This window comes from Podarcis tiliguerta (assembly GCF_965153285.1).
Source record: "Podarcis tiliguerta genome assembly, chromosome: 4".
Taxonomy (NCBI): domain Eukaryota; kingdom Metazoa; phylum Chordata; class Lepidosauria; order Squamata; family Lacertidae; genus Podarcis; species Podarcis tiliguerta.
The window spans coordinates 36,878,255-36,905,579 of record NC_139537.1 but is presented as its reverse complement, the minus strand read 5'-3'; the positions used below and the strand labels follow the sequence as shown (position 1 = coordinate 36,905,579).

The 27,325-nt window shown below is 41.5% G+C and overlaps 1 protein-coding gene across 1 annotated transcript; it reads right to left on the bottom strand.

The window, feature by feature from the left end:
* Positions 1-224: 224 nt before the first annotated feature.
* LOC310676902 (suppressor of tumorigenicity 14 protein-like) lies at positions 225-22,935 on the bottom strand. Its single transcript, XM_083439069.1, has 18 exons — positions 22,737-22,935; positions 22,423-22,591; positions 21,404-21,528; positions 20,288-20,355; positions 19,027-19,223; positions 18,899-18,937; positions 16,323-16,539; positions 15,048-15,190; positions 14,025-14,122; positions 12,157-12,269; positions 10,347-10,480; positions 8,335-8,439; positions 7,630-7,743; positions 6,486-6,605; positions 5,211-5,394; positions 3,847-4,121; positions 3,213-3,349; positions 225-2,301 (listed from the first exon to the last, which is right to left on the bottom strand). Exons 1-18 carry the CDS (start codon positions 22,815-22,817, stop codon positions 2,143-2,145), a joined length of 2,478 nt encoding a protein of 825 aa, XP_083295195.1. The 5' UTR covers positions 22,818-22,935; the 3' UTR covers positions 225-2,142.
* Between the last annotated feature and the right edge of the window lie 4,390 nt (positions 22,936-27,325).

The window sequence follows — 27,325 nt, the reverse complement described above, 5'->3', positions numbered from 1 at the left end:
CATTGATCTGATAGTCTTCTTTCACTATTCCATTCACACCAATATGCTCCTTTTTGTTTAAGGAATATCTGCCCATGTCAACATCCCACAAGTTCCTCTATATCTGAAATCCAAAAGAGGCAGCACTCTTCTCTTTCTGTAGTCTTCCAACAGTGGCAGACCTTGGGGGTCTCAAATTTCAGCAATGCAAAATTTGCCCCACCCCACCTCTCACCTTCCACTCTCCAACATAGTTACGGTGCCCCCTAGGTTCCATGTCTTAAATCCACCTCTGCTTGCAAAGTTACTGAGGTGTAAGAGGGGGCAGTTGCCTCTTGGCATATTCAGTATCATTCAAAGCACACACAACCTGAAGAACTACCCACCATTAAAGGAAAGGACAGGACGACTAGCCATGATGGCTATTCTCTGCCTCCACCATCAGAGACAGTATACTTCTAAATATAAGTTGCTGGAAAGCACCAGGCAGGAGAGTGCTCTTATACTCAAATCCTGCTTCAAGGTTTCCCACAGTCCTTCAGTTGGTCACTGTGAGAACCATATGCTGAACTAGATGGGCCTTTGTCCTGCTCCAGCAAGGCACTTATGTTCTGAAGTGTGTGTACATTGCTTTGCATTCTGTGGTGAAAGAAAGGCAGGTTATAAACAAACATTTACAGCCACAGTCCTCTGGTGAAGTCCTTTTGCTTTTATTTTCTCTTGCTTTGCTTCTCAATCTCCCTTGCTTTTGTGTATAAGGCTCCCAGGTCGTTTCCTCTCCAGGAACTGACCACATTCAGACCTACTTATCTTCAACAAGCTTGCTGCCTCCTAGGCTTCAAATCATGGAACATATCACTGGCATTCTAAGAGCTACTGGTGATTTAGATTACATTTGCCAGGCCAGAAGCTGTGCTTTACAAACAAAATTAAAAAGAGGGAACTTAAATACAAGGTGTCATGTGAATAGTCTCAGTGAAACGAAAGTGGCTCTAAATGCTAGCAGGAAGGACATAGTTTGATTGTACATAAGGAACTTGACAAAACAAGGATGTTGAACAGACTTTTCACTCAAACTGATGGAACAATCTCTTTGGCTTAGCTTGTTACACAGTTAGCTAAAGGTCCTATACAATTCATTATCTAACCTAACACTCATATTACCAGGAGTTGATGATGGGTGGGTGAATAGATGGTTAAAAAGTCCACTGAAAACAAAACTAGGAATTCTGAAAGAATGAAGAATCTTATGGCACCTTGAAGACCAACCATTTTACTATGGCATAAACGTTTGTAGGCTAACAGCCCACTTCTTCACTGTATCAAAATGTTAGCCTAGGTAACAGGTGTAAATCCACTGTGGCTTCAGAAGAAAATGAAATGTAGGAAGAACAGACAGTGGTAACTTGTTAAAATAACTCACCACTGCATTTCTGCATTTCATTTATCTTTGGCCTCACTGTTTATAATCTTCTTCTTCTTCTTCCAACAATTAGTATCTATAGACTTGTAACTCAGGATAACACTTCATATATCTGATGAAGTGGGATATTGTCTGTGAAACTTTATACTTGTTAGCCTTTAAAATGCTGCAAGAGTTTTTGATGTTTTTGCTGCAGCCAACCAACACAGCCACCTTCTGGAAACTGACAGAGAAGGGAAATTGAAGCTTCATCAGTCTCTAACTCCCATCCCAAAAATTAAAGCATCCTTTATTTTCAGCATATTTGGTATCTTCCAAAGGTCTTCATACATCTCAGAAATGGACAATTTTTGTTGTCAGGGAAGAAGAAAGCCTGTATGCCTCTTAACAGCAAATCATCAAAAGCAAGATCAAAGCTAATGCAAAGCAGAAGCTGCATCAAAATACTTGCAGGCAAATAGTGATCAAATGTGCTACTCCATTTACCCATCCCTGTTGACGGAACACCAAGAAAATCAACACAGACAGTGAAATAAACCTTGTGGCTGTGTTCATATTGCTCTTTGCAGTGGGAAACATTCACTGATTTTTGCCTGCTTAAATTTTATATATATTCCATATGCCCATACAAAATATATCTGTAATGTATAATATATCATGTAATATATCATAGTATAAATCCTGTTTGGTTCATCAATAAGAATGTGCGCATACTTTTGGCTTTCTCCAGAACTCATCTGTCATTTTGTGTATTGACGAATCCAGTCATAAAGTGTTGTGATCTTAGTGTAAACACCAGGGCGATTCCGTCGAGCACATCCTTCACCCCAGCTGACAATGCCTGTAAGGTACCATCTGTTCCCTCTTCCTAAACAGGCTAACGGACCCCCAGAGTCACCCTAAAAGGAAGGACAGAAGCCTCACTTTTTGCTTCATTGCATAACTAATGCATATTTGCAGTTAGGATTGTGATATGATACACACTTTCACATTTATACAGTCATTCCCAACACCCGTAAGTCACCATGTGCAATTGTGGTCTGACGATATATTGTCTATCAGGTTCACATGGTGTTAGATGATACTTGTTCCCTGATGGGTGTGACTGGTTAAATGAATGCTTGAACTCCTGTGATTAGTTAACACTGTTCGGCACAGTGTGTCGGATTCCCAACTAACATACTACTGCAGTCAAGACAACATGCTTTTACAGGTACACGACTTGAGTCAGGATTGGGAAGAGAGTCACCATGAGGAAGCCTGCTTCCACATAGCCTCAGAGATCCAGGAGATTCAGTTAATATGTAGGTGTATGTTGCATGTGCCTCAGATATTACTTTATTTTACTCCAACATCGAAGGCAGAAAGGAATGAGGTCAAGATTGATATGGCTCAAGAAGGCGTATGTCAGTACAAATTGGTACTCATTTAGAATTCGAATGCAAGTATTCTTGAAATTAAAAGTTAAGAAAATAATATTTAAAGAATCAATGGACACCTCAGATAATTTTCTAGTCATGCTTGGAGTAGGCCCATTGAAATCAATGGGACTTAAGTTAGTTGGGACTTAAGTTTTCAATTCGCAATAGCTCCCATTGACATCATTGTGGTTACGTTTATTTAAAAAACTTCTATCCTACCTAATTTTCAAAATAAACTCAGTGGGTCTACTCTGACTAAGTCTGGATCCAGCCCAGATATGTCTAATTTCTTTTTTCTATGGGAATAAGAAAACATTCCTGGAAAAAATAATTTCGAAAGGACTGATGTACAAATCAATGTCACTTTTCAAAATCATTTTCCACTTTACCTGACATGCGTCAATGCCACCATTAAGGTTCCCAGCACACAGCATCCGAGAAGTAATCAGATCGTCATAAAGCTTGTTGCAAACGCTCTGATCAATTATTTTCACCTTCGCTTCTTGCAGTGTTTTTGCGAGTTCACCTATAACAACAGAAACATTGCATGGGTTGAGTATGATGGTTCTGATTGCAAAGTGAGAGGTGAAAAAAATAATAATCAAGATCTGCCTTAGAACTTTTAACTTTTCCTTGCCTATATGTTCCCAGAATAAAAAACGATTGGCACAGCACATGGTGAATTAAATTGAATAAAGGTTAATCTAATTGAACATTTCCAAATCTAAGCATATTACCTTCCTAGTGGCTTCTTAAATTTACCATCCTCTAGAATAAACTGAAATTAAAGAGTTCCATCATTTGTCACTGAGGATATGTATTTAGAATTGCCACAAGTGATATCCAATTGAGCTAGGCCATATACCTTCAGTTCTATTAACGTTATTTATTTATTACATTCATTATACTCCACTTTTTAGCCAAGGATGGATCCCAAAGTGGCTCACATTTACAATCCACAAAAAGGTACAATATATTAGGATGCTTGGCATTTGCAATAAACATATCCAGAAATGAACATACTATTTTCTTTTACGGCTCCCCAGCCAGTTACATAGCAGACAGTTCCATAAATTAATAGTCTACGACTGCTTGGTAAACATATGGGCTGTACCAGCTCATTGAAGAATACTGGTGACTCCATTTCCAACAGGGCAATGTCATAGTCTGAGATATATTGGTCATAATGTGGGTGAACAATAATCCTTTTGATCGATCTCATCGCTACGTGATTATCATTGTTTCTGTTAATGACCTTTATACCCATATATGCTGTCCAGCCAGATGCTATAGAGTATCTGAAAAACAACAAAACATGCAGTTTTCCATGTGTTCTTCTTATATAGGTCTCATTCATTTGAATGGGAATTGCATAAATTATTCATTTTATTATTTGTATTTCTAGCTCAGCCTTCACCAAATTGTTCAAAAGACAGGTTACTAAAAAAAAAAAAAAAAAACAAAAAACCACCCCCCAAAATTCCACATAATTATAACAAATACAAGTTCTAATAAAATCATAAAATAAAACAACAAAACTAAGAAAATAACCAAAGCGGGCAACAGCAAAGTTCAGCAATCCAGCAGGAAGGAAGACTCCATTCAGCCCAAAGCCTAGATCTTGATCAATCATTTTTTTAAAAACCCTCAAGCTATCACAAAATACACCTTTGGGGAGGGGTCATTCTACAACCTAGGTAACCACAGAGAAGACCCTCTTCTGTATCTTCATCTCTCGGTCCAGGGAAGGCAGCGATACTGTCAACATGGCCTCTCCTGTTGATTTTAACACCCAGGCAGCTTGATGCAAGAAAAGGCACTCATTCAAATATTTGGGACCCAAGCTGTGTATATGTCAGTGTTACCACCTTTAATTGGGCTCCATACTGCACTGGTACTTTCAAGACTGATGAAATGGGTATTGCATAGCCTCCAACATCCAGGTGATCCAAATTGTAATGCTTGGGGTGGTGGTGGTCCTGAGCTCTTGCAAGAGCCAGCTGACAAGTGCCAGAGCACCGGAGCAAAAAAGTGGACATTTCAGGATCCAATAAGAAGCTGGTTTCTGTGATTTCTGTAATTCCTCCTTAAATCAGGATGGTTAAATTGTATGGTGTCGAGCCATGAACAACCACCAGCAACTGTGCTCTGCTGCATTCTGGACCAGGTCACAGTTTTCAAACCCTCTTCAAGGGTATCCCCACGTAGAGCACATTGCAAAAATTAAATCTGGAAATAATTATTCTAATCAGAACAACACAGAGAGGATCTGAAACAGACTGGGCTGCCTCCAAGTGCTAGAGACATAGAAGGCAAATCTTGTGGTTACTGTATGCCCCCAGTGATTATTTATCAGTAATGAATGCTTCACATTATATAATGCGTACCTTATCGAATCAGAGTCCTGAAAGCAATGGGCAGCAGATACCAGCCAACTATTTGAAATAATAGATGCACCACATATATGGCCATATGTTTTTAGCTGCAAGCTGGCTTGCCAAGGCCACTTTCCATACTTTGCATCTTCACCACCAACAATTCTGGGTCTTTTTACCTGACTCCTTCCACATGCTAATAAAAAAATGAAATACATATGGAGGTTATGTATGTAAAAACAAAACACTCTACCAGTCATGCACTGCAATCCTGAACAGACTTTCCCCAGCCACCCTGGGTGGCTTCCAACAGAGGACTAAAAACAGAATAAAACTTCAAACATTAAAAACTTCCCTAAACAGGGCTGCCTTCAGATGTCTTCTAAAAGTCTGATAGTTGTTTATTTCCTTGACATCTGATGGGAGGGCGTTCCACGGGGTGGGCGCCACTACTGAGAAGGTCCTGTGCCTGGTTGCCTGTAACCTCACTTCTCGCAGGGAGGGAACTGCCAGAAGGCCCTTGGCACTGGACCTCAGTGTTTGGGCTGAACAAAGGGTGTAGAGACGCTCCTTCAGGTATACTGGGCTTTAATGGTCAGCACCAACACTTTGAATTGTGTTTGGAAAAATACTGGGGGCCAATGTAGGTCTTTAAGGATAAACCCTAATTCAGAGCCATGTGTGTCTTTCAGTGGATGCAACGCTCTAACACTTTGCTGATTCTTTCTTCAGCAGAGAAATCACACATGTCAACATATCCCTTTGAACACATAGAGCTACTCCTTCCAGTTAAATGATGAGAAATGTTCTGACAACTCCTAGAGCTCCTGTGTTGGCTAACTCTGATGTAAGGCCTCTATGAATGACGAGAACCTCAGTATAATGGTCAGGGAATCAGGGAGGAGAAGTGGGGAAGTACACACGTTGTGGGAGAGCTTGTGGCCTGTAGAAGAGATTGATAGCAACTGGAGTGAGACATGGTAATGGCACCCTTTCTTCTTCTCAATCCCCCTAAACTACAACCCTTAGGAATTACTATATGAGAACCTCTTCTCCTTACTGCACTGGACAGATTTTGAGCTCCAGTGTAGGCCTGGGCCATCAGGACAGAGCATAGAGCAAAGAGATAATATAGCAACTATGTCACTGAGGAAAAGTACCATATTCCTAGATAATGGGTACCTAGGAGCTCCATGTGCACATTAGTGTGTACATAGTTCTGATCTAGTTGCTGAAATACACAGACACATTTCAGCTCACTTTGTTGTTCACTCATTATTGACTTACCACAGTTCATTTCATCAGATCCATCTGCACAGTCTCTTATTCCATCACACTCTGGGTTCTGCTTTATTGGACACTTTCCATTTAGACATTTATATGCATGCTGTGAGCAGCTTCTATAGGCTGAAAGAACAGAGTGACAGATGAGAAACATAGCAATGATGCATTTCATGGTGCTGCCTCATAGGTCATGCAGCATAATTGAAGCAATGCATTTTCTAAAAATACATAGAATCACAGAGCTGTAGAGTTGGAAGGGACAATGATAGTCATCTAGTCCAACTCCCTGCAATGCTAGAATCTTTTGCCCAACGTGGGACTGAAACGCACGTTCCTGAGATTAAGAGTCTCAGGCTCTACTGACTGAGCTAAATGTATCATTTCATAGGTGTCTTGGCAATATGTTAGATAACCTAGACCAGGTTATTCAACATGGTGCTCTCCAGATGTTGTTGGAGCTTCAACTTCCATTATCTATTAGCATCGGCTATGCTGTCCGAGGCTGTCGGAAGTTGGTCTAAGAACATCTGTTTTCTATCCTTGACTTGCACATGCCAAAAGTTCCATTTTGCCACTGGAAAAGCTGTTTAATGTAAAGATATTCAGATCTGATTCTGAAACCTTGTGCCCAGTAAAGAATGCACACTTCTTCTGTGTGTTCGCAATCTTTTGTGTGGCTAAAGTGCACAGGGGAACTAGTCTTCTTTTAAAAAAAGGTTTCGGCAAGAATTTTCTGCTTGGGAATTGTTTGCCCTTACATAAGCTTCTTGAGCTGTCAGGAAGGGGCAGTGCACTACACCTGGCATCCCATCAGTGGCATTCTTAGTGCTTACTGAGAGAGGGAGGGGTGCAGCAGCAGAGAGGTCAACATTGTGCAGATGCACCAGTGAGAGCACTGAATTAGCTCTGCTAGTGTGCCTGAGCTACCAACCTCACCCCTGCCTTGCTCCTCCCCCTCTTCCTCCCGTAAACACTAGTGAGACCACTGATGGTAGACCAGATGGGTGGCAGCATCCCTCCCTGCCAACTGTTCCTGCAATAAATAAGAGCATGGTGCATATCAACCATGAGAAAATGATGCAAGAACACCCTACGTTGCTGGCATTTCCGTAATTCCCAGTCTAAAATTTGTTTATGTTGTTCTTACCGCAATTGTCTTCCTCCTCATCACTCTCGCTTTCACAGCTGCCATCTCCTTTGCAAGGCCTGGAATGGTGTTTACACTTTCCATTACCACAATTAGACTTCACGGGATTGCAACCTAGGGAAGAATTTTATCATCAAGACTGTGGCATTTCATTCAACAGCAAATGTCCCCAGAGAGCACATATCTACTGCCGTTGCTTCCTTTAAAATGAACCCTGGGAATTGTTGACAACCTTAGAATTCAGTTAGAGAGACCTAGTCCCACCTGAAACAAGTCCAAACCCTGGACTGAAAACTAGGAAGTACTATTAAACCAATATGAAATGAGAATATGTCACAATAAAACATGGTCTTCTCATGCAGTAGACCAGGAAAATTTACTTTCTTTAGCATCACCACTGCTTATTTTGCTATTCAAAGTTCTTTATATGAAACGAATCTCAATTCTTGACTGAGCTGTTAAAACACTTCACAAAATGAAAGGTATTTTTAATAAATGAATGGGTTACTGAAGGGTCTGATGACCTGTAATGATATTCAAGCTCTATATGCTTAATGGCTTTGATTTTATTTATGTCATAAAATTCATAAACTGTTTGATTGCTTAAAACCAACCAACCAATCAACCCTGCAAGCTGTTTTCTTTCCAGCCAATGCCTTACCAAGTTATATTTACAATACTCTAATTAGCTAATGATGAACTCACCACAGTTTACCTCATCACTTCCATCGGCGCAGTCTTTCCACCCATCACATCTACTGTTTAAAGAGACACATGTTTTGTCGGAACATTTAAATTGCCTAGGACAAGCTGGAAGAATTGAAAAATATCAGACTGCCATAGATAATCATGATGACACTGAGTCACAGAGTAAAATTCTGTACTGAGTTATGACTGCTGAGTAGGATAAGATTTCTCCCAAACCCACTTTGGTGACAAGGGAAAACATATTAGAATAGCTATAACCTTGTACCAGAGGACCAAAGTCAAATGGCAATGGACATACCCCTTAGACTTTCCCCATCTCTTCCCACCATGCTCCTATACTCAGCAGAGGCTAGAAGTTCTGGCTAATTTTGCAGCCAATAGCAGCACTCTACCAGAAGCATATAAGCACTAACAAGGTAACTGCGATCTTACAGTATCTCAGAATCTGAGACAAGGGATCGTGTGGTGCCTATTGTTGGACTACAGTTCCCATAAGCCCAGCTAGCATCACCAATGGTCAGGGATGGTGACAGATTTCATGAATCCCATTTCCACTGCTGCAACTAGATACAGGGCATACACATTGATAGATCCAGGTAGGAATCCCATATCTCCACGTGAGACTTCTCTGACACCATCCATCTCTTAACCCAAGCAGAAGACAGCAAAGATCTTAGCTATAGAGTGTTCCACCTTTTTCTCTGCACCTAAAATATGTACCAGCTAGACAACGTTTGGTGGCATGACCACTGACATGGAGTCACAGAAAGGTTATGAATGCTGGTGAGGTCCCTAGTTCAGACACCTTTGTTGGTGAATGCAGAGCACTTCACTGAACTTATTGGTATGGCTGGCCAAGCATTTATTATTCATCCTTCCCTGAAGGATATGAATCAGCACAAGAAACATAACAGCCATTGGAGACAGAGTTTCAGTGCAATTTCTTACATGGGATGGATGAGTGTTGCCCTAATGACTACACTATATTTTCTAACAGGTTAGTAACCCAATACAGGCTTTCAGTCTGCCACTAGGAGAGAGGGAGCTTGGTTGGGAATGGAATAGTGTCTTGTTGATAACAGCCCTTTTTAAGTCACTCATCACACTGCCCATGACTTTCTACAGGCAGCCAAACAGTCCTTCATCACCCACAGAGATACCAAGCCATTGAGATCCAGTGTGGTATAGTGGTTAGGGTGTTGGACCTGTAGGACCTGGGCAACCAGGGTTCAAATCCCCACACAGCCATGAAGCTCACTGCATGACCTTGACTATTTGTTTATTCACAAGCCCTCAACCCACATGTATACCCATCATTAGGGGTAAGCATTTTTCTAGCAAACCAAAAAATCAAACATTTGTTGAACTTTTAATTGTAGCGTCAAATCTGCTGACTCCTCCTGCTTCGTAATAGGGATAGACATAGGTTTGAAGGAGGCACATTTGGGACAAGCTAGAAGAAATGTCAACAAAGGTCCATATAGTTAAAGCTATGGTTTTCCCAGTAGTGATGTATGGAAGTGAGAGCTGGACCATAAAGAAGGCTGATCGCCGAAGAATTGATGCTTTTGAATTATGGTGTTGGAGAAGACTCTTGAGAGTCCCATGGACTGCAAGAAAAACAAACCTATCCATTCTTGAGGAAATAAGCCCTGAGTGCTCACTGGAAGGACAGATCCTGAAGCTGAGGCTCCAATACTTTGGCCACCTCAGGAGAAGAGAAGACTCCCTGGAAAAGACCCTGATGTTGGGAAAGATGGAGGGCACAAGGAGAAGGGGACGACAGAAGACGAGATGGTTGGATAGTTTTCTTGAAGCTACCAGCATGAGTCTGACCAAACTGCGGGAGGCAGTGGAAGACAGAAGTGCCTGGCGTGCTCTGGTCCATGGGGTCATGAAGAGTCGGACACGACTAAACGACTAAACAACAAAGAAGAAATGTGCTCATGCTCAATCAGTAAATTACCATGATAATGCTATTAATACTAAGTGCATCTGTGTCCACTTACGGTCTGCGTGGCTGAAAGCTCTGAATTCAATATAAAAACCCCTGTGTGTGACCAGTTCATCTGAATGGAAATGGATGGCCACTGAATAGCCATATTCCTTGACCCTGCTGCCTTCCCCAATAGGTTTACAATATCTGATAAGAATAAAAGACAACAAAATTACAGATACTGTATATAATACATCACTATAATAGAATGAGTATATAATAGAAAGAGTGCATTTACAGTGCGATTCTACAGTGCATGCTTACTCAGACGTAAGCCTAATGGAATTCGATGGGACTCCTAGGTCAGTAAGTATAGGATTGTAACCAAGCAAAGCAACCATAAGATGATGGTGAAGAGATTATATGGTGGACGGTGTAGAATAAGGGTCAGTGGAAGGGAAAATAAGTACCCCATCACCAAGGCTGGCATAGTTCTTTGCTTGGTTTGGTGGTGCAGTGGGAAGGTGATGGAGAAACCAGGAGGTCTTTGGACCCAAGGCGTCCCTTTTTCTTCCCACTGCCTTCAGCTCACTGACAGTGGAAAAGTAATAGCAGTGGAGCTTTCTATGGAAAGGGGTGTCCATAGCATCCTATGGTCTCTCAGCCTCCATCACAGGCAGCACAGGACTGGTCCTCTTTTATTGCATTCATCATAACTTGTCATTTTGACAACTTCTCATGACTCAGATTGTGTTACAGTTGTCATTTTCAGAGTTCCAGTCCAGATTAAGGACTCATCTGTGCTATACATTTAAAGCAGTAACATTTAAAGACCTACATTGGCTCCCAGTACATTTCCGAGCACAATTCAAAGTGTTGGTGCTGACCTTTAAAGCCCTAAACAGCCTCGGTCCAGTATATCTAAAGGAGCGTCTCCACCCCCATCGTTCTACCCAGACACTGAGGTCCAGCGCCAGGGCACTTCTGGCGGTTCCCTCACTGTGAGAAGCCAAATTACAGGGAACCAGGCAGAGGGCCTTCTCAGTAGTGGCACCCTCCCTGTGGAATGCCCTCCCACCAGATGTCAAAGAGAACAACAACAACCAGATTTTTAGAAGACATCTGAAGGCAGCCTTGTTTAGGGAAGCTTTTAATGCTTGGTGCATTACAGTATTTTGGTATTTTGTTGGAGGCCACCCAGGGTGGCTGGGGAAGCCCAGGCAGATGGGCGGGGTACAAATCTATTATTATTATTATTATTATTATTATTATTATTATTATTATTATTATGCCACTTTTAACAGTCATGGCTTCCCCCAAAGTATTTTAGGAACTGTACTTTGTTAAGGGTCCTGACAGTTGTTTGGGGACCCCTGTTCCCCTCACAGAGCTCCATTATTCAGAAGGAAGAGGGGGTGGCTGTTAAACCACTCAGAGTCAGTTGAAATTTGGTCCCATTGTGGTAGGGTTGCCATGTGTCCTCATTTTCCAATACACGTCCTCTTTTTCAGGGGCATCATTTCTGTCCAGATAGATTTTTTTAATTTGCCAAAATGTCTCCAGCTATACTTGCTGGATGTGACATAGACATAATGAATGGTCTTCTCTTCCCCTGCCCCCCACAGCAATATATCAGAGCTTCTATAGCCTACATATAGTAGGGGTATTTAAAAATGAGAGTCATCATAGCGTCCTCTTTTTTGCTCTTAAAAATATGGCAACCCTACATTGTGGCAAAATGTGGTCAGTTTTTCAAATTTTATTATTCTAATTTTACTTACAACCCTTTCCTTTTTTAATTATCTATAACCATAAACGACTCTTCACCTATGGATGTCAACAGAGTTGTTTCAAGAAAAGTAGCAGAAAAGGTTGTAGCTCACCTAATTCCATCAATTTCCAACCAATCTTTATCACATCTATTGGATCCAAGGGATGGCTCCTGAACTTGTATTACAAGAATTTTTAGCAGCAATCTATAGCCAGGCAGTGGTGCCTAAGATATAAATAAAAATAAAAAGCATGGGGAAGAACATTTATTGTACTTTTTATACTTAAAAACAACCTGTCTATTGATCCTAAACACATGAACAGTGCAATCCTGTCTGGTCTACTGAGATGTAAGTCCTAATAAGTTCAGTCATACACCCAGGGAAGTGAGCATAGAAGGTATGGGAAACTTGTGTGGCCATCCAGATATTGTTGGACTACAGTTCCCATCATTCCTAAGCACTGCTCAAGTTGGCTGGGACTGATGGAAATTGGAGTCTACCAACATCCAGGGGACCACAGGTTCCCTACCCTAGATTATAGAATGGGATCCATTACACACATACCTGGAACATACCCTCTCCCCTGTTGGTTTCTGTTTGTGCCATTGTGCAGTGCTTGGAGTCACAAGACTCTGTTTTGCATTCCAGAGATTCCAGGCTGTTGAAAGTCTTACGGAAGACAGGAGACGGATGTGATGTTACTGGTTTCCTGTTCCTTTGTTGTTCAGTTGCTCTCTGCTTTCACAGAGAGAGCATGTATATTTCTTTTCTGTCTGCGTAGTGAGAAATAAAGCCTAGCAATGTAGCTCATATTTCTCATCCCTTCTGCTGTTTTGGATACTCTGCTGAATGGGGAATGTGCCTGGAGCTAATCAAAGGCTCAGGTCGTTAATTATCATCGGAGGAGATTCCAGAGGGCTTGACCGGAGGAGTAGCCCAGTCGTAGCGGAGATTCCGACATCCCCACTCCCAACAGAACATAGGCTGGATGATAAGGGAAACAAACCCCCTTTGAATGAGCATGAGATTGCAAGGTGTTTATGTGTCCCAGTTTTCCCACTGCAGAAAGTACCATATTGGCCTGAATATAAGCAGCACCCGAATATAAGCCACACCTTTAAAATTAGAGGGGGGGGAAAATACCCGGATATAAGCTGCTCCATTCCTCGCTGCTCCTGGCTGCATAATGGGCAGGAAGGTAGGAACCATGCTGTATTGCTGGCGGCCTTTCCCCTTCCTCGCTCTCTCCCTTCCTGGCCTTGGGGGAGAGGACTACAGGTGGGCGCCGCTTTGCCACGCTCCTGGCTGCATACTGTAAGATCACGAATATAAGCCACACTTTATCTTTTCATGGTCGGAATTTGGGGGAAGGGAAAAGTGAGGCTTATATTCAGGCCAATATGGTACTTTTAAGCACTCTGCCTTGTTTACCAGGCTCTGGGAAAATTTTACATGGGCTCTGTGGGGCTTCGCAAAATGTAGTGATTTCTCAGATGGCCCAGAGAGATCCCACAAGGGCCTCCAGAGCCTGTGTGAGACCTTCCCTGAGCCTGGTAAGAAAATCTGAGAGCTTTTAAGCTCTCCACCTTGCATGTGTTTCATTTGTCCAGTTGCAGCTGTCCAGCTGCCAAGCGCATAAAGCTGTGATCACACACGTTACATGTGTGCAAGACATGAGTTGACTGCAATAGAGAGTGCAGTAGGCTCATGAATGCTACCCTGGTCTCTCCAAGGAAGATTAGGACACAATGTTATAACAACCCCAAATCCATGTTAGGCTGATATAATGGCTATTTCTCCTCACCTCACAAATGATAATCACATATATGTAAGATCTGTCATTTCATTTAAAATTCTTATTTCCTTCTGTTTTTCTGGTCTCCTTGTTTTAGAAAAGCTTATTCTTTTTTTGGGGGGGGGGATCAAGTTTTAAAAAGATTTTCATTAAAAAGTTCCCGGTTACTTCTAAGAGTACATACTCTAATAATCCAGTGGCAGTCAATATTCGGTGGATAGTAACTTGGGTAGTATGGAGAAATTACAGTCCCATTCCAAGAGACGTATCGACCGCCACATACTAAGGAGAAAACAAAACAAAACAAAACAAAACATTATTATTCTGAATAACTGCTCATCTCTTGTTATGGAAAGCATGGGAAAAGCTCTTGTTGAAGTGAGTGGGAGGTTCTTTTTCATATGCAAGTAGCTGGTATGAGGTGGTGGAGCAAAAAAGAATTATTATAGGTGGGTAGCATTACATTCACACACCCCACACAAACACACATTATTGTCAAAATATAGAGCAGGTGTGCTGCGTGGGCAACCTGATTTTAAAAACCTGCATTTAAGTGCATAGTTGTGGAGCTAATCGATCATCTGGCTTTTCCCTCAGGAAAGAAAGAACTGCATAGAAATAACTCTCTGCACTCTGCTAGGCCAAAGGGGTTCTTCCTTTCTCATTGTGGAAGGGAAAACACATACAAAGTACCATGATTCACTTATTTTCCCCTATGCATCATACAACAAATGGCATTTGGAACCCCCTTCACTGACTTTCAGAAGCTGGTTGTTTTGCTGCTCAGAGAATATGCTTTCACAGTGTTGATATGCGGAGGCAGCTCAGTTCGCCACTATCCGCTTTGAGGGAAATTTGGAACAGATTTGTATACCTTTGTAATAAGAAGGGTGACAGAATTAGTATTCCCACCAAAGCATCTTTCATCACTTGGCTCACTCTTCTCAATGCCATTGTGAACTTGACAGAGCTACTGTCCCAAGTCACTTGAATCGCGAGTCATTCAATACAGCCAAAAAGTCGATCGTTTCATGCAACCCATGTCAGTCTTAGAGAACCCTAATATTATTATAGAGTCAGGTCAAAATAATCCTTGAATCCAGATTCCCCATTTTAAATCCACATAAATATTTCAAATATAACACAACTACATGTGAGCCATCAAAAGTTGTTCACAAACAATGCTTGGCATCTGGCAACTACATACCAATTTTAGGAACTGCTTGAAAATATGCATTCAATATATTGCTCTCTTTTCTTCGGTCCAGTGAGAATGTGACCAACATGACATTACTCGATGAAGTTAAACGTATAACTGGGGACGTCCAGGCCCCGGATGATCCACACCATCTGAAATACATCCAGGCAGATTACAAAGCTGATTTGGAAAGCAGAAAGTCTCTTCCACTACTATACGTACCACCCAAGGGGCCTTGGGACACAGGGTGCTCTATCCCATGTAATGAGAGAGAGAGAGAGAGCGCACTGCTTTGTGTCTATGGAGCAAACTTTTAATTTTTATTTATATAATTTTTATTACATTTTCTAATTTACATTTCAAAATATTCATTTAAACAACCTTAAACCAATGACTTCCCTTCTTCTCTTTCCACGGTTCATTTTGCATACCGTAAAGGTAAAGGGGCCCCTGACCATTAGTCGTGGCCAACTCTGGGGTTGCGGCGCTCAAATCTCGCTTTATTGGCTGAGGGAGCCGGCGTACAGCTTCTGGGTCATGTGGCCAGCATGACTAAGCCGCTTCTGGCGAACCAGAGCAGCGCACAGAAACGCCGTTTACCTTCCCGCCGGAGCGGTACCTATTTATCTACTTGCACTTTGACATGCTTTCGAACTGCTAGGTTGGCAGGAGCAGGGACCGAGCAACAGGAACTCACCCCATTGCGGGGATTCGAACTGCGACCTTCTGATCAGCAACTCCTAGGCTCTGTGGTTTAACCCACAGCGCCACCCGCGTCTCTTCGCATACCTTACATCCCTGCATATTTTACATAAACTAAACCATTCTGTAATCCATTGCTACATCCATCAAAACTTATTTACACTGTTGGATTTATCTTAAAGCCACCAGCATTTTTAAATGAACACAGTTTTCATCCATGTATACTGTAAACATTTCCCAGTATTCTTTAAACATACGTTCTTCTTGTTCTCTATATGTTAAAACTGCAAGCTGTGCGTATTCCATCAGTTTAAATTGGCATTCTTCTTTGGTTGGGACCTCACTCATTTTCCATTTTGAGGCTAGCATACATAAATAGTCTTTTTTGACACCTGGGAATTTATCCCCAACAAAAAGGACTCTGTTTTGTTTTTGTTTTTTGAAAGGTACTTTTAAACATTTCCCCCCAGTTCATTATATATCATTTCCCAATACTCTTTTACAAGTCCACCACATATGATAAAACGTACCCTCAACCTCATTAGATCTCCAGCATGGAGCAAACTTTTAAAATGCTCTTACCTTGTAATGATCTTGTTTTGCAGAGGGAGAAGGAAGTCATATGCGGATAGCCTGTGAGATGCACAGCTCCCAGGAGTCACGCTATGCAAGGGAACAACCACTAGTCTCACAACGTGGTCCGATGGAACTCGCAGCCTCCACTGATAAAAAGGTCTCTTAGGATTCATCAGTGTTAAGGTCCTATTATTACCAGGCTTTGCATAGAGGTCAAAGGCCACTGGTAGACAAAACCAAAATAGATCAGTGGCTGAAAAGCAGAAAAGCAGAGAAATGAATCCAGACCCTGTCGGCCCAGATCCCAGGAACCAGTTGTCTACGCCACAAAAGGCAGGCTTGTCCATCACATCAGACAAGGACTGAATACATTATGAGACAGCTCTGTGCTATGCTCTCACCCCATGAAGTTGTCCTCCTTTGGGACAAGGCGGAGGCACAAAGGAGATGAAAAAGGATCTACACTGGGCACCTGATTAGTGGCTAGAAGACTTGAATTTCTCTGTACCAAGCCAGCACCTTTCACCAGATAATTGAATGCAAAGCAGCTCTAAGTGCATCAACTATTGGAAAAAGCAGGTGAAACACATCAGCTTAAGTAGAGCACACAGTTGGAGACAATTCCTCTTTCTTACAGCACTATCTTAAGCACAATTGTTCAGAAATCTTACTGAGGTCTATGGGGCTTACTTCCGACTACAGCTGTATCCTTAAGGTAAATACAGCAAACATCATTTGTATAATATCTAACTCTTCTGACATTAAAAAGATCATTATGAGCTTCACCATACCCATTGTGCGGATGAGGAATCATGACTGACTTGTCCACAGCTGTTGAGGCGAACAGTTTAATTGTTAGTCCACTAAGTCAAGCCAGCTCAAAATTTCTCAGATCCATAAACCATGTCAGCATATTGGTCTTCTTCTTTTTACTTTATCCAGAGGTTAAGACCATATTGTGGCCCAGCCAGCAGGACTAAACAATTACGGTTCTTCTCACATATCATCCCATTAATTACAGTCATATTGTAGGGACAAAACAGCTCAGAACTGATCTGCTGTTATCATGCCATAATCTTTGAGCAGCATGCTTCAAGGCACAGAAGCAATTCCCAAAAGAGAGGGAGATTTTTGTTCTTATCTTTGGTGAAGGGCTGGAGCAGAGATCAAGGCTTCTGGCCCCTTCCAGAGATCCTACTCAGATGACATCTGTGGGGGTAGCAATACATGGATGGAGGGAACAGTACTGGTCTTGCTGCCCTCATTTTCCCCATCTGCTTGTTCACCTAAAGCTGTGGACAAAGCCTATGTGTGCTCCGTTTACTACTTCAAGATACAGGAGCTGGCCAGCAGGTGCACTCCTGATAATCTACTGCTGCCTCCACCACCACCACTCTCTTCCACATGTCTCTAGCACGTTCTTATACAGCCTTTATAAAATAAGCAAATAACTCCACATACCTCACATTTTGAGAGTGCAACATTGATTTAAATTGGCCAATTATGCAACTGACAAGTGGGGCCTGTAAGAAAATGCTGCAGTGTGGAGCTCTCCAGCCAGCCATGTCCTCTTCTAAGATAGTCCATTCCATTCCCCCTTTTCCTCAGTTTTCATTCACAAGTACACATAACTGTCAATCAGCTCAGTGCTCATTTTGGGGTTCAGTTCTCCTTATGTCCCTTCTCCGCCTGTTGTATGATTATTATCCCTCCCTCTTATGCATGGATAGTGCTATCTTGGCAACATAGGGATCCATACACAGACTTCAGTTTGCCACTGTTATAACACCATCTACTGAGAAACTTTGAATGGATTACAGTCCCAGATTTAGAAGATTAGGAGAAGGCCCTTTGGAAATGCTTAAATAGTCTGGATTCATTTTTATAAGCTGAAAATAGGGATGCAGAAGAAATTTGATTTTGTTTGCATTTTAACAAGGAACTACATAATTTGCATTTCTCAAACCGCAGGGTGAACCAAAACACAACTATCCTTCAACATTCTCACTTTTCAAAAATTTGCAGTTCAGTTCTCCATCTGAACTCTCTCTCTCTCTGGCATCTGTTAGGGGAGCATCTATGCAAAATATCTTTATTAGTGAACATAACATACAAAAAAGGGTTTTGTAAGGGAAAATTGCTTGCATAAATATGTATATTAGTCAACACTGGATGCAAAAATGTGTTTATTAGGATAAATTCATGTCATGCTAAAGGGCTGGTGAATTTTCATGAAGATTTCGCAAAGATTTTTTAAAGTGGCAGATTGCTGCAGAAATGTGGAGAGCTGAAACGAATAGGTCCATCCATCTTTGCAGACAATAGTTGCAACTGACTCAGAGTGCAATACTTTTTTTCTGCAGAAGCAGCCTTGGAATGAAAATGAGTTGCATAGGAGTGCAAAGGTGGTCTTGAGCAACCCTGTTCATTTCCATGACTCTTGAGCTGGAGATGTTCCTCTTATTCACTGAATCCTTTAGGTTCAACTTAAGAGCAAGCACTGATGAAACAAAAGAAAGTTGTGCTAGAGCAACATTTGAAATGGTGTGCCATTGGACAATGGGGACAAACATAGCTCTTACCTGCTTTCCATGTCACATCATAGTCCATAGAATCTGAAACTAAAAATGATGAAGAATCCTCAACATTAGTGGCATATGCATTCCTATGAATTATTGGAATTTCTAAAGAATATAAAAAATAATGTTACCAAAGAGCTCCATGGTAATAACATCAAAATCCTCCTCCAAAGAATATACTTCAGCCGTGCTGTTTTCAGTTGCAGGTGCCCGTTTACTGAGTATTTGCTTTTGCTTCGTTGAAGACAGATTTTGAATAGAAAGAACCATATCTTGAGGGGCCCAAAATGTACTCCAGTAATAAGCTCGAAGGCCACTCTTTCCTTCACTGGAGGAAGATGACAAAATAAGACTGAAGAAGAGCATCGGCTTGGAGAGGGATGTCTTGTTCCTCTCTGCCTGTGCTCAAGGGTATCAGGGCAGATTTGCAGCACATAGGGAGAAGTTTGTGAGTTAAATGGGGTCACACATTCAAACTACGAGCACCAATCAATCCGTGCTCACAGAGACTTCTTTTTTTTCTTTTTTCCTCCCTAGGGAGATTCCTGCTCACGCGAAGATGGTTGTTTACTATTCAGATCCTGGACTTCACCATAAACTAAGGGTGAAATGCAACCACTAACAATGTGGCTATGTACATCTGCAAAGAGCTGGTGAACTGGGAAGTCCTTGGTTCACATTTAACCTCAGTTGCACAATATTTATGTGACATTATACATGACTGTAGACCTGTTCCTGTCTATTCTGCATCTAGCGTGCTCCCACCATTGGTTTGGGAAGCGGTATAAACACCATTTTAGCCACAATCCTTAGGTATCCTGCCTTTTCTTATGAAATACTATGCTCTGATATCCATCTTCCCCCTCAAACAAACAAACAAACAAAATCAGCTTTGATCCAAACAGAGAAAAAGAGCAACCTAGCTTCATTTAAGCTGGTAATGTGTACCCAGCCCAAAGTCACTGTCTCTCAGCCTCATTCATGATGCATAATGCCCATATTGAGGTGGGAAATATCTTTTGAATGTGTTTAAAAGGTATATTGTGTATGCAGCAATGGCAGAAATGAGCTGCAATGAACTAAGTTTCATTGCTTTTGTATATGTTCTTTGACTTGGGCAGCAAATAGTCTTAGACCAGTGCTAACCATCCACTGACCTTCACATTCACTTCCCCTGCTTAGACTATTTCAAAAAGGCTCATGAGTCATCTGAGATGGAATGGGAAGTTTATTTAGAATTCCAGCCAAAGTCTAATCTGAACTGGAATAAGACTAAATGCCTAATGAGATCCTCTACTTAATATTATTATCTTCTGATTCTTGAAAACATGAATAGAAAAGACAACAAATGCCTACAGTCTGAAAAAGGTTTTTTGAAATTCTGGCACTTACCTAAAAGCAGTAATAACAGATGTCAAGTAATAATTCCCTAAGGCAGAAGATCCATACAATTCTGGAAACTGAGAGTTAAATGATTAGAAAACTACATATAAAGAACAAGAAAAAGTCTGTAAAATATACAGTTTTTAAAAAGTGTTCCAAGTAACAAAAACATTTTCTTGCCATTGTTTTATGTCTAGCACAAATATGTAGGTAGCCAGCACTGGTCGATTCATTTTTACAAGGCAGCATGATACTGATTCTTCATGAAATAGTAGTTATTGAATGACAAAAATCAGTATTGATTTAGACTATTTAAGATCTCTGTCATTTCTGGCTTCTAATCAGGTCATGGGCCACTCATGCAACCCATGCACAAAGCAGCTTTGAGGTACCTGGTGAATTCATTTGGGAAATGCAGGCTAACAGAGAGATGCTTTGTATTTTCAAGCCTTCTGTTAGCACGGAGCTAGAAAAGTGTATTGATCTCGCAAATAGAGTAAACTTGGGAGAGAAGTGCAAGAAAGCAAGTATTGTTGTGCTGGAAGAGGGAATTTGAAAAGGGGTTTGCTTTAAATATAAACTAATTGTCCAAAAATCTCCACAAAGAAATGCACTAAGGCGGCAATCATATACAAGCTTACTAGGGGCTAAGTTGTATTTAACTCAGTGGGGACTATTTCTGAGTAGGCAGAGGATATATATGAAATATCTACTGTGCAAAGCCAAAGAAGACACAGCTCTGCTTACAGGAAATGGACCAGAGAGTGTGTTTTTCTCATTCTAGAAAGCTTAAGATAGTTCAGTTCCTGAAGCATAACGTCAAAGTGGCGCCCTTGTTCAACAGCAAAAATACAAATTGACCACTTTTTGGGTGGGTGTGAAAAGTGCTGCCCATACCAGGTTGTCTCGGCATGCTTAGTGGGAAGACTGACATTGGTAATGGTCTTCAATTTTGATCAAGCCACCACAACCCTCCCTTTTAGGCAACTCAAAAAAGATAGGCGCATGTCCCTTAACTGTGCCTCAGCAGGTCTAGTTTCATCAGCATCATATCCCAAGTACAATACTTATCAAATGAAATTTGAACCAAAATGTAGTCCTTATATTTTCCATAGGCAAACTCACACAATTCTGGACAGCTTCAGCTTGCAATATAAATGTATGTGATTTGGGGTGCATTAGGTCACTTGTGTAGGTCAAGTTAGGAATTTCTAGGCTTCCACCAATGTAAATGAAAGAGAATGCAGGAGCTGAAAAGAAGGGAGGGGAAATATTAGCAAAACAAAAACAGGTTAGATCGTGCTGGGGGGGAAAGGTTGCTTAAAAAGGCATAACTTCTGTGTTAATAGGAAGACCCTCCCTTTTAATACACAACATCAAATCAAAGTCAACTACAAAATTTTATTCAAAAAATACCATCAGATGATCTTCCGTATTCAAATGGAAATCCACTTTCACTGGATTCAAATGAAGACACAACTATTGGATGACTCTGACTTTTGTCAGTGCCTGCTCATAATATTCTCAAGTGATCAAGAAGGTGTATGCAGGAGTTTCTTACACACACTATGCAAATGCTTAACTTTGAAATGTTATTGATTTTTATCTGTATGTTTTCTAACCATTTTTTAAAAGGTTCAAGCTAAATTCATACCCAAGGGGCAACACTTTTAAACTATTTGGCTTTGCAGATAGTGTAGAATTAGCAATATTTGCAAACCATAGATCCTGAGTACAGAGTGTTCCCCCAATGCATCAACTTTTTGCATTAGCGGAAAGCAGATTTGTTAAAGAAAAGCCACCCAGAGTGGCTGGGGCAATCCAGTCAGATGGATGGGGCTACAATTAATAATAATAATAATAATAATAATAATAATAATAATTTCAGCTCATAGATTCCTTTTTGTTGTATTGGGACCACTATCTAATGAGTTTAGGACAAAAACACAAAAAAACACAAGATTCTCATAGTGTGCCAAAACTAGTTGGTTGTGAATATTTGTCGTAAACACGATACATCATTGGCAACCCGGAACTAAATAAAAACCCATTAAAAATAGTTTTGACATTAACCTGCTTGAAAAGCAATGAAGGCAACCTTGACATGCTTATAGAAATTAAAAGCTTGCAATAGTGACACTTACATAACGTATAGTACAGCACCAGCAGAATCACAGTGACAGTCAAGGAAATCACAGGTAACGTTGGTAAAAGACATCTTTTCCAGAAATGAAAATGCACTTTTTGGCCAAAAGAATGCTTTCGACTCGCAATATCTTCTTGTGAAGCCTGGCTGTGATGAAAAGGCAGACCCTGTTCAAGAAGGAAGGAAGGAAGAAATCGGCAAGGAAATCGAGGAAAATGATTCTGCCTTTGCTCAGCTGACAAGCGAATTAATCGTTGCATTATTCATGAGCAATTTACAAGCGTGTTAGGAAACCGAATTGCAATTTCTTACCAGTCCAGAGAGAAAGTGTGAGTCGCAAGGAGTCGGTATGCTGTATATAACAGAGAGGCGCCTGGATGGGAAAGACCTCATGATGATGCTTCCCTGGTTTGTTCTGCCGTTCTACATATCAAAATCCTTGAAGCAACTAGGGCTTTTGTATTTGGAACCTCAGGGGAAAACAATGCCTTCCCCTCTTATTGTTGTCCTCAGTTCTCCTTTGCTATATGACTAAACAGCCTCCCGGCTAAGCACCTGTGGTTCAGGTAGTAGGTGGGAAGGAAAATAAGCCACCTTGACTGTAACTCTTTCTTTTCCAAATGGGGCAGATGGGATCAGGTTTACACAAAAGGAATCTCGGGTGAGATAGCATCTCCTTTGAAAATGGACAGATGAGACAAACCCCAATGCTATTCATGCCAAAACTTTGATAGCAGCGCTTTACAGCATGCGCACCAGCATTTCTTAAAACAAAGGGAGGGGAAAGAATATCGGCTGTAATGAGCAACTCGGACAATGACTGAAATAGCCTGAGTGAAATCAAAGGAACTTACTGACCCTTTTAAAATGCTTACATCCTTGCAACAAAACCAAGTGAACCGAGAACAGTAATTAAGAACACAGAGGGATTTTGTTACAGCATGGTTACGGTTGAGGGACGTATTTAAAAGTCTGAAAACCTTGCACACACTTTACCCTTTTGAGTAGAACTTCTTGGCTTCTTTGTTTACAGGACACTGGGGGGGACGGGTATTTAAATGATATAGGGGTTGTTGTTTTTTTAAAAAAATCTGCTTCTGGAATGATGTTATTCTTAAACTCGCCCCACCCCAAATAGAAAAAGAAAATCTATCAACAATTTAGTTAAATTAAAAGCCTATTATGAACATACTAAAACCCAAGGTTATCTAATATATAGCATAGTTGCCCTGTGCGTTTTTGGCATGCTAGCATGCTTTGATGGTATGATGAGATCAGAATCGCAACATTTTACTGGCATTTGTCGGTATTCTTCACTGTGCTGTGTTGTGGACTTTCAAGCAGGAGAGGTAGTAAAGAGGTTCCTCTCTTGACGGTTTAATAGCAGGGCATTCCCCCTGAAGGTAGTGAAGGGTAATAATACACACCATAAATTTGAAACATGTTTAAAGCATATTGCTTCTCTTGGGATTGGTAGTTTAACCCTCATACAGCTACAGTTCCCAGCAACCATCACAAACTACAGCTCCCAGGATTCTTTGGGGAAAGTCATGTGCTGTAAATATATGATGTATGTGTGTAGCCCAAATTAACTCATTTTACTTTACACCAGAGTAATAGGTGTACTTTGTCTTGTGTCGTGCTGTAGCGGGAATGTGGTTCATAAATGTGTAAAACAACCACATAAAGTGGTACCTCGGGTTAAGAACAATTCATTCCAGAGGTCCGTTCTTAACCTGAAACTGTTCTTAACCTGAAGCACCATTTTAGCTGATGGGGCCTCCTGCTGCCGCCGCGCCACCAGAGCACGATTTCTGTTCTCATCCTGAAGCAAAGTTCTTAACCAGAGGTACTATTTCTGAGTTAGCGGAGTATGTAACCTGAAGCATATGTAACCTGAAGCGTATGTAACCCGAGGTACCACTGTATTAGGATCCATGTGGTCCTGCTCTGCCCTATTTTAGAGACTCAGGATGGCTCAGATTCTATTAACACCAATCATTGTAACTAGTCCAAAAAATGGCATAAATGAAACGCCAGCAAGTGGGACCTGCAACAAAATGTTGGTGCCTTCTCCAGCCAGTAATTCTTTTCAAGCAGAGTACTCTACTCCCCATCTCCCCACTTTCTTTTCCAACTAACAATCTACATTATGTGGCTATTGAATATGCTCCGTTATTGCTGGGCCATTTGTTTGATTTTTGCTGGCTGATGTTTTATGTTTTTTTCCTTTTTTTGTTTATTTCTGTAGAACTTGGTATTCCCCCAATAATGCTTCTATTTTCTTCTTTCCCAGCAGCTCTTTGTTGTCTGCAAATCCTGGCAGCCCTCTGAGCTGAGGTCACTTTCTGCAGAAGTGATACTTCATTTATCCCAAACTGCAGCTCATCCACACTTCTGCTTGTCCCATGCCTAGAAAGCACATGTCCATACTGTTTCCCCCTTGCCCCATGCTTTCTAGGCACGGATCTGGGCTGTTTTGCCTTTGCCTCAACACTTTCCCTCAGAAAATCCACTCTTCAGTGCTAAATCATACTGAACATCAGTCCAGAGAAAACCTGATTGATGTTCGCTCCAATTCAGAGATAAACAGCAGGTTTTCCATGGGGAATGTGGTCTGGGCAAGCAGAGGTGTGGATAAACCCTCAGAATAGTGACATGAGGGGGAAAGAAGTCCTAGAGAACATTTCTGGCCTCCAATCATATCATGAAATGAGCATGTTCTGAATTGCCACTGACGTCTATCCCTTGCAGAGCATTCATTACGGTGTTTTAGACTTGTACTTATGTATGAACTATTATTTGGTTTCTCAGCACTATGACACTGGCACCTGAATCTAGCAGACCTTTCCACTGAAGAGTATTGCACTTGAGGTGAGATCAGATGATGTGTTTCAACTTGTGAGTAATCTGTCACATCTGCAAGTCATCCATTGAAGTTGCATTCATGCGGGTGTATAAACCAGGGAGGGGAGCAAGAATTGTAAATTCTAACTTTGTAAGAAGATCAGACCTATCCATTCTGAAGGAAATCAGCCCTGAGTGCTCACTGGAAGGACAGTTTCTGAAGCTGATTCTCCAATACTTCGGCCACCTCATGAGAAAAGAAGACTCCCTGGAAAAGACCCTGATGTTGGGAAAGATGGAGGGCACAAGGAGAAGGGGACGACAGAGGACGAGATGGTTGGACAGTGCTCTCGAAGCTACCAGCATGAGTTTGACCAAACTGCAGGAGACAGTGGAAGACAGGAGTGCCTGGGGTGCTCTGGTCCATGGGGTCACAAAGAGTCGAATACGACTAAACTAAACAACAACAAACTTTGTATAGTAAACTAGTTTCTACACATAACCATCTCTATCCTCTGTCCAGGCAAACAAGAAGCATGATCAGAGTTCAAGGACAAATTCCAGCCTGGAGGAGGTTGTGAAGCAGGTCAGGTGAGGTGTGTCGCTGGGGAGAAGTGTGGCCTGGAGCAAGTCCTGAGAGCTGGACAGAGAAGCTTGGAGAGCTGGATTGTTTCCATGGGCTAGTAAAAACTGGAAATAGGCAGTCAGGTCTTGTATCTTCAGCAGTGGCCAGAAGAGAAATGACTGATGGGAGGAGCGCTTAGAGATGAAACACCATGGTACACCTGTAGCAGCAAAACTGGACACCTTCATCCGCTCCAGCTGCAATAAAACATGTCTCTCCTGTATGTTTCTTCAGCCAAGCAGGCACTGTAACTCTCCAGCAGTTTGACTTCATCCCTGAAGGCACTTTTTCATTGTCTCCTGAGACAGATGGATGCCAACAAGAAGTATAAACTATAAGAAACACAACTGGTTTGTCCTAAGGCGTTTTGAAATGAGTTATGTCCTTTTCCATATTGCATCCCTGAATAAGGTTCCACTTTCAAGTTTTGTCTGGGGGAAATGACCTAACTACATGCAATTTGAGAACCCAGTGATTAATCTCCTAGCTGAAATGAAGCCAGATGGCAGTGTGAAGAGGAAGTGGTTTAGGGGAAAGGGATACTTAACTTTTTCCCCATAGAGTATTTCCCCCCCCCCCCAATCAGCATTGCCTTCCTCAAGCAATATTCAAAGATGGTGTCTCCCTCCCCATATTTTACAGCCCCTGTGGTTGAATGCTGGAAATATAATAGTCACAGGCAACCTGTGTCATGCTACTAGGGACTGGGCAGAGGAGGAGTGGTGGAGACCGCCTCCCCATCCTGACCCTTCCAGAGAGGAGGAAGAGGAAGACAGTATAGATTTACAACAGTGGTTTGTGGGAGGTCACAGCTCAGAGGCAGATGAGGGGAAAAGTTGAGAAATAATAGGAGAGGAGAAGCAGGCAGAGCCAGAGCAGCAGCTGGCTGACACGGTGTCATTAGAAATCATCCCAGACCCTCCATCTCCCAGAACCCAGCGAGCCTTAAAAGTAGGAGAGCAAAGAGCTCAGAGACAGAGGACATGTAGCAGCACCCATAGAAGTGACAAATGAGGAAGTGGAAGAGACGGGGGTGGAGATTCACTCAGGACAATGCCATTATCCAAGAGGCTGGGTTCTATAGCCTCTCTCTGTAAATATTGAAATAAAAAGGATGGTAAGAAATTTTTCCTTGTCTTTATACTTTCTTGGGCAGCCAGCCGGGAGCCACTGACAACATCCTGACACATGGCTAGTGTTGTAGTCTTATAAAATATCTTTCCCCCTACATTTGATGCAAATAATCATTAAAAATATACCAAAAATTAAGTTTTTGTGGCATCACTTGAGAATGAGAAAGGGAGGAACCTATACTTTTCAAGACCTCTGTACAATTCTACTTACTGAGCATGTGGTCGTGCCATTCATTCTGAGGCCACAATGACAAACTGAAAACACCACTAATCATTTAGTAAATGTGGTTTTAATG

Excerpts from the sequence above, each read along its gene's own strand:
- LOC310676902 (XM_083439069.1), bottom strand. The coding sequence starts at position 22,817 with ATGAGGTCTTTCCCATCCAGGCGCCTCTCTGTTATATACAGCATACCG. Across the intron at positions 20,356-21,403 it reads CTGAAGCTGTCCAGAATTGT|TTTCCAGAATTGTATGGATC; the intron begins GTGAGTTTGCCT and ends TTTAACTCTCAG. Across the intron at positions 10,481-12,156 it reads TTGGAAATTGATGGAATTAG|ATATTGTAAACCTATTGGGG; the intron begins GTGAGCTACAAC and ends TATTCTTATCAG.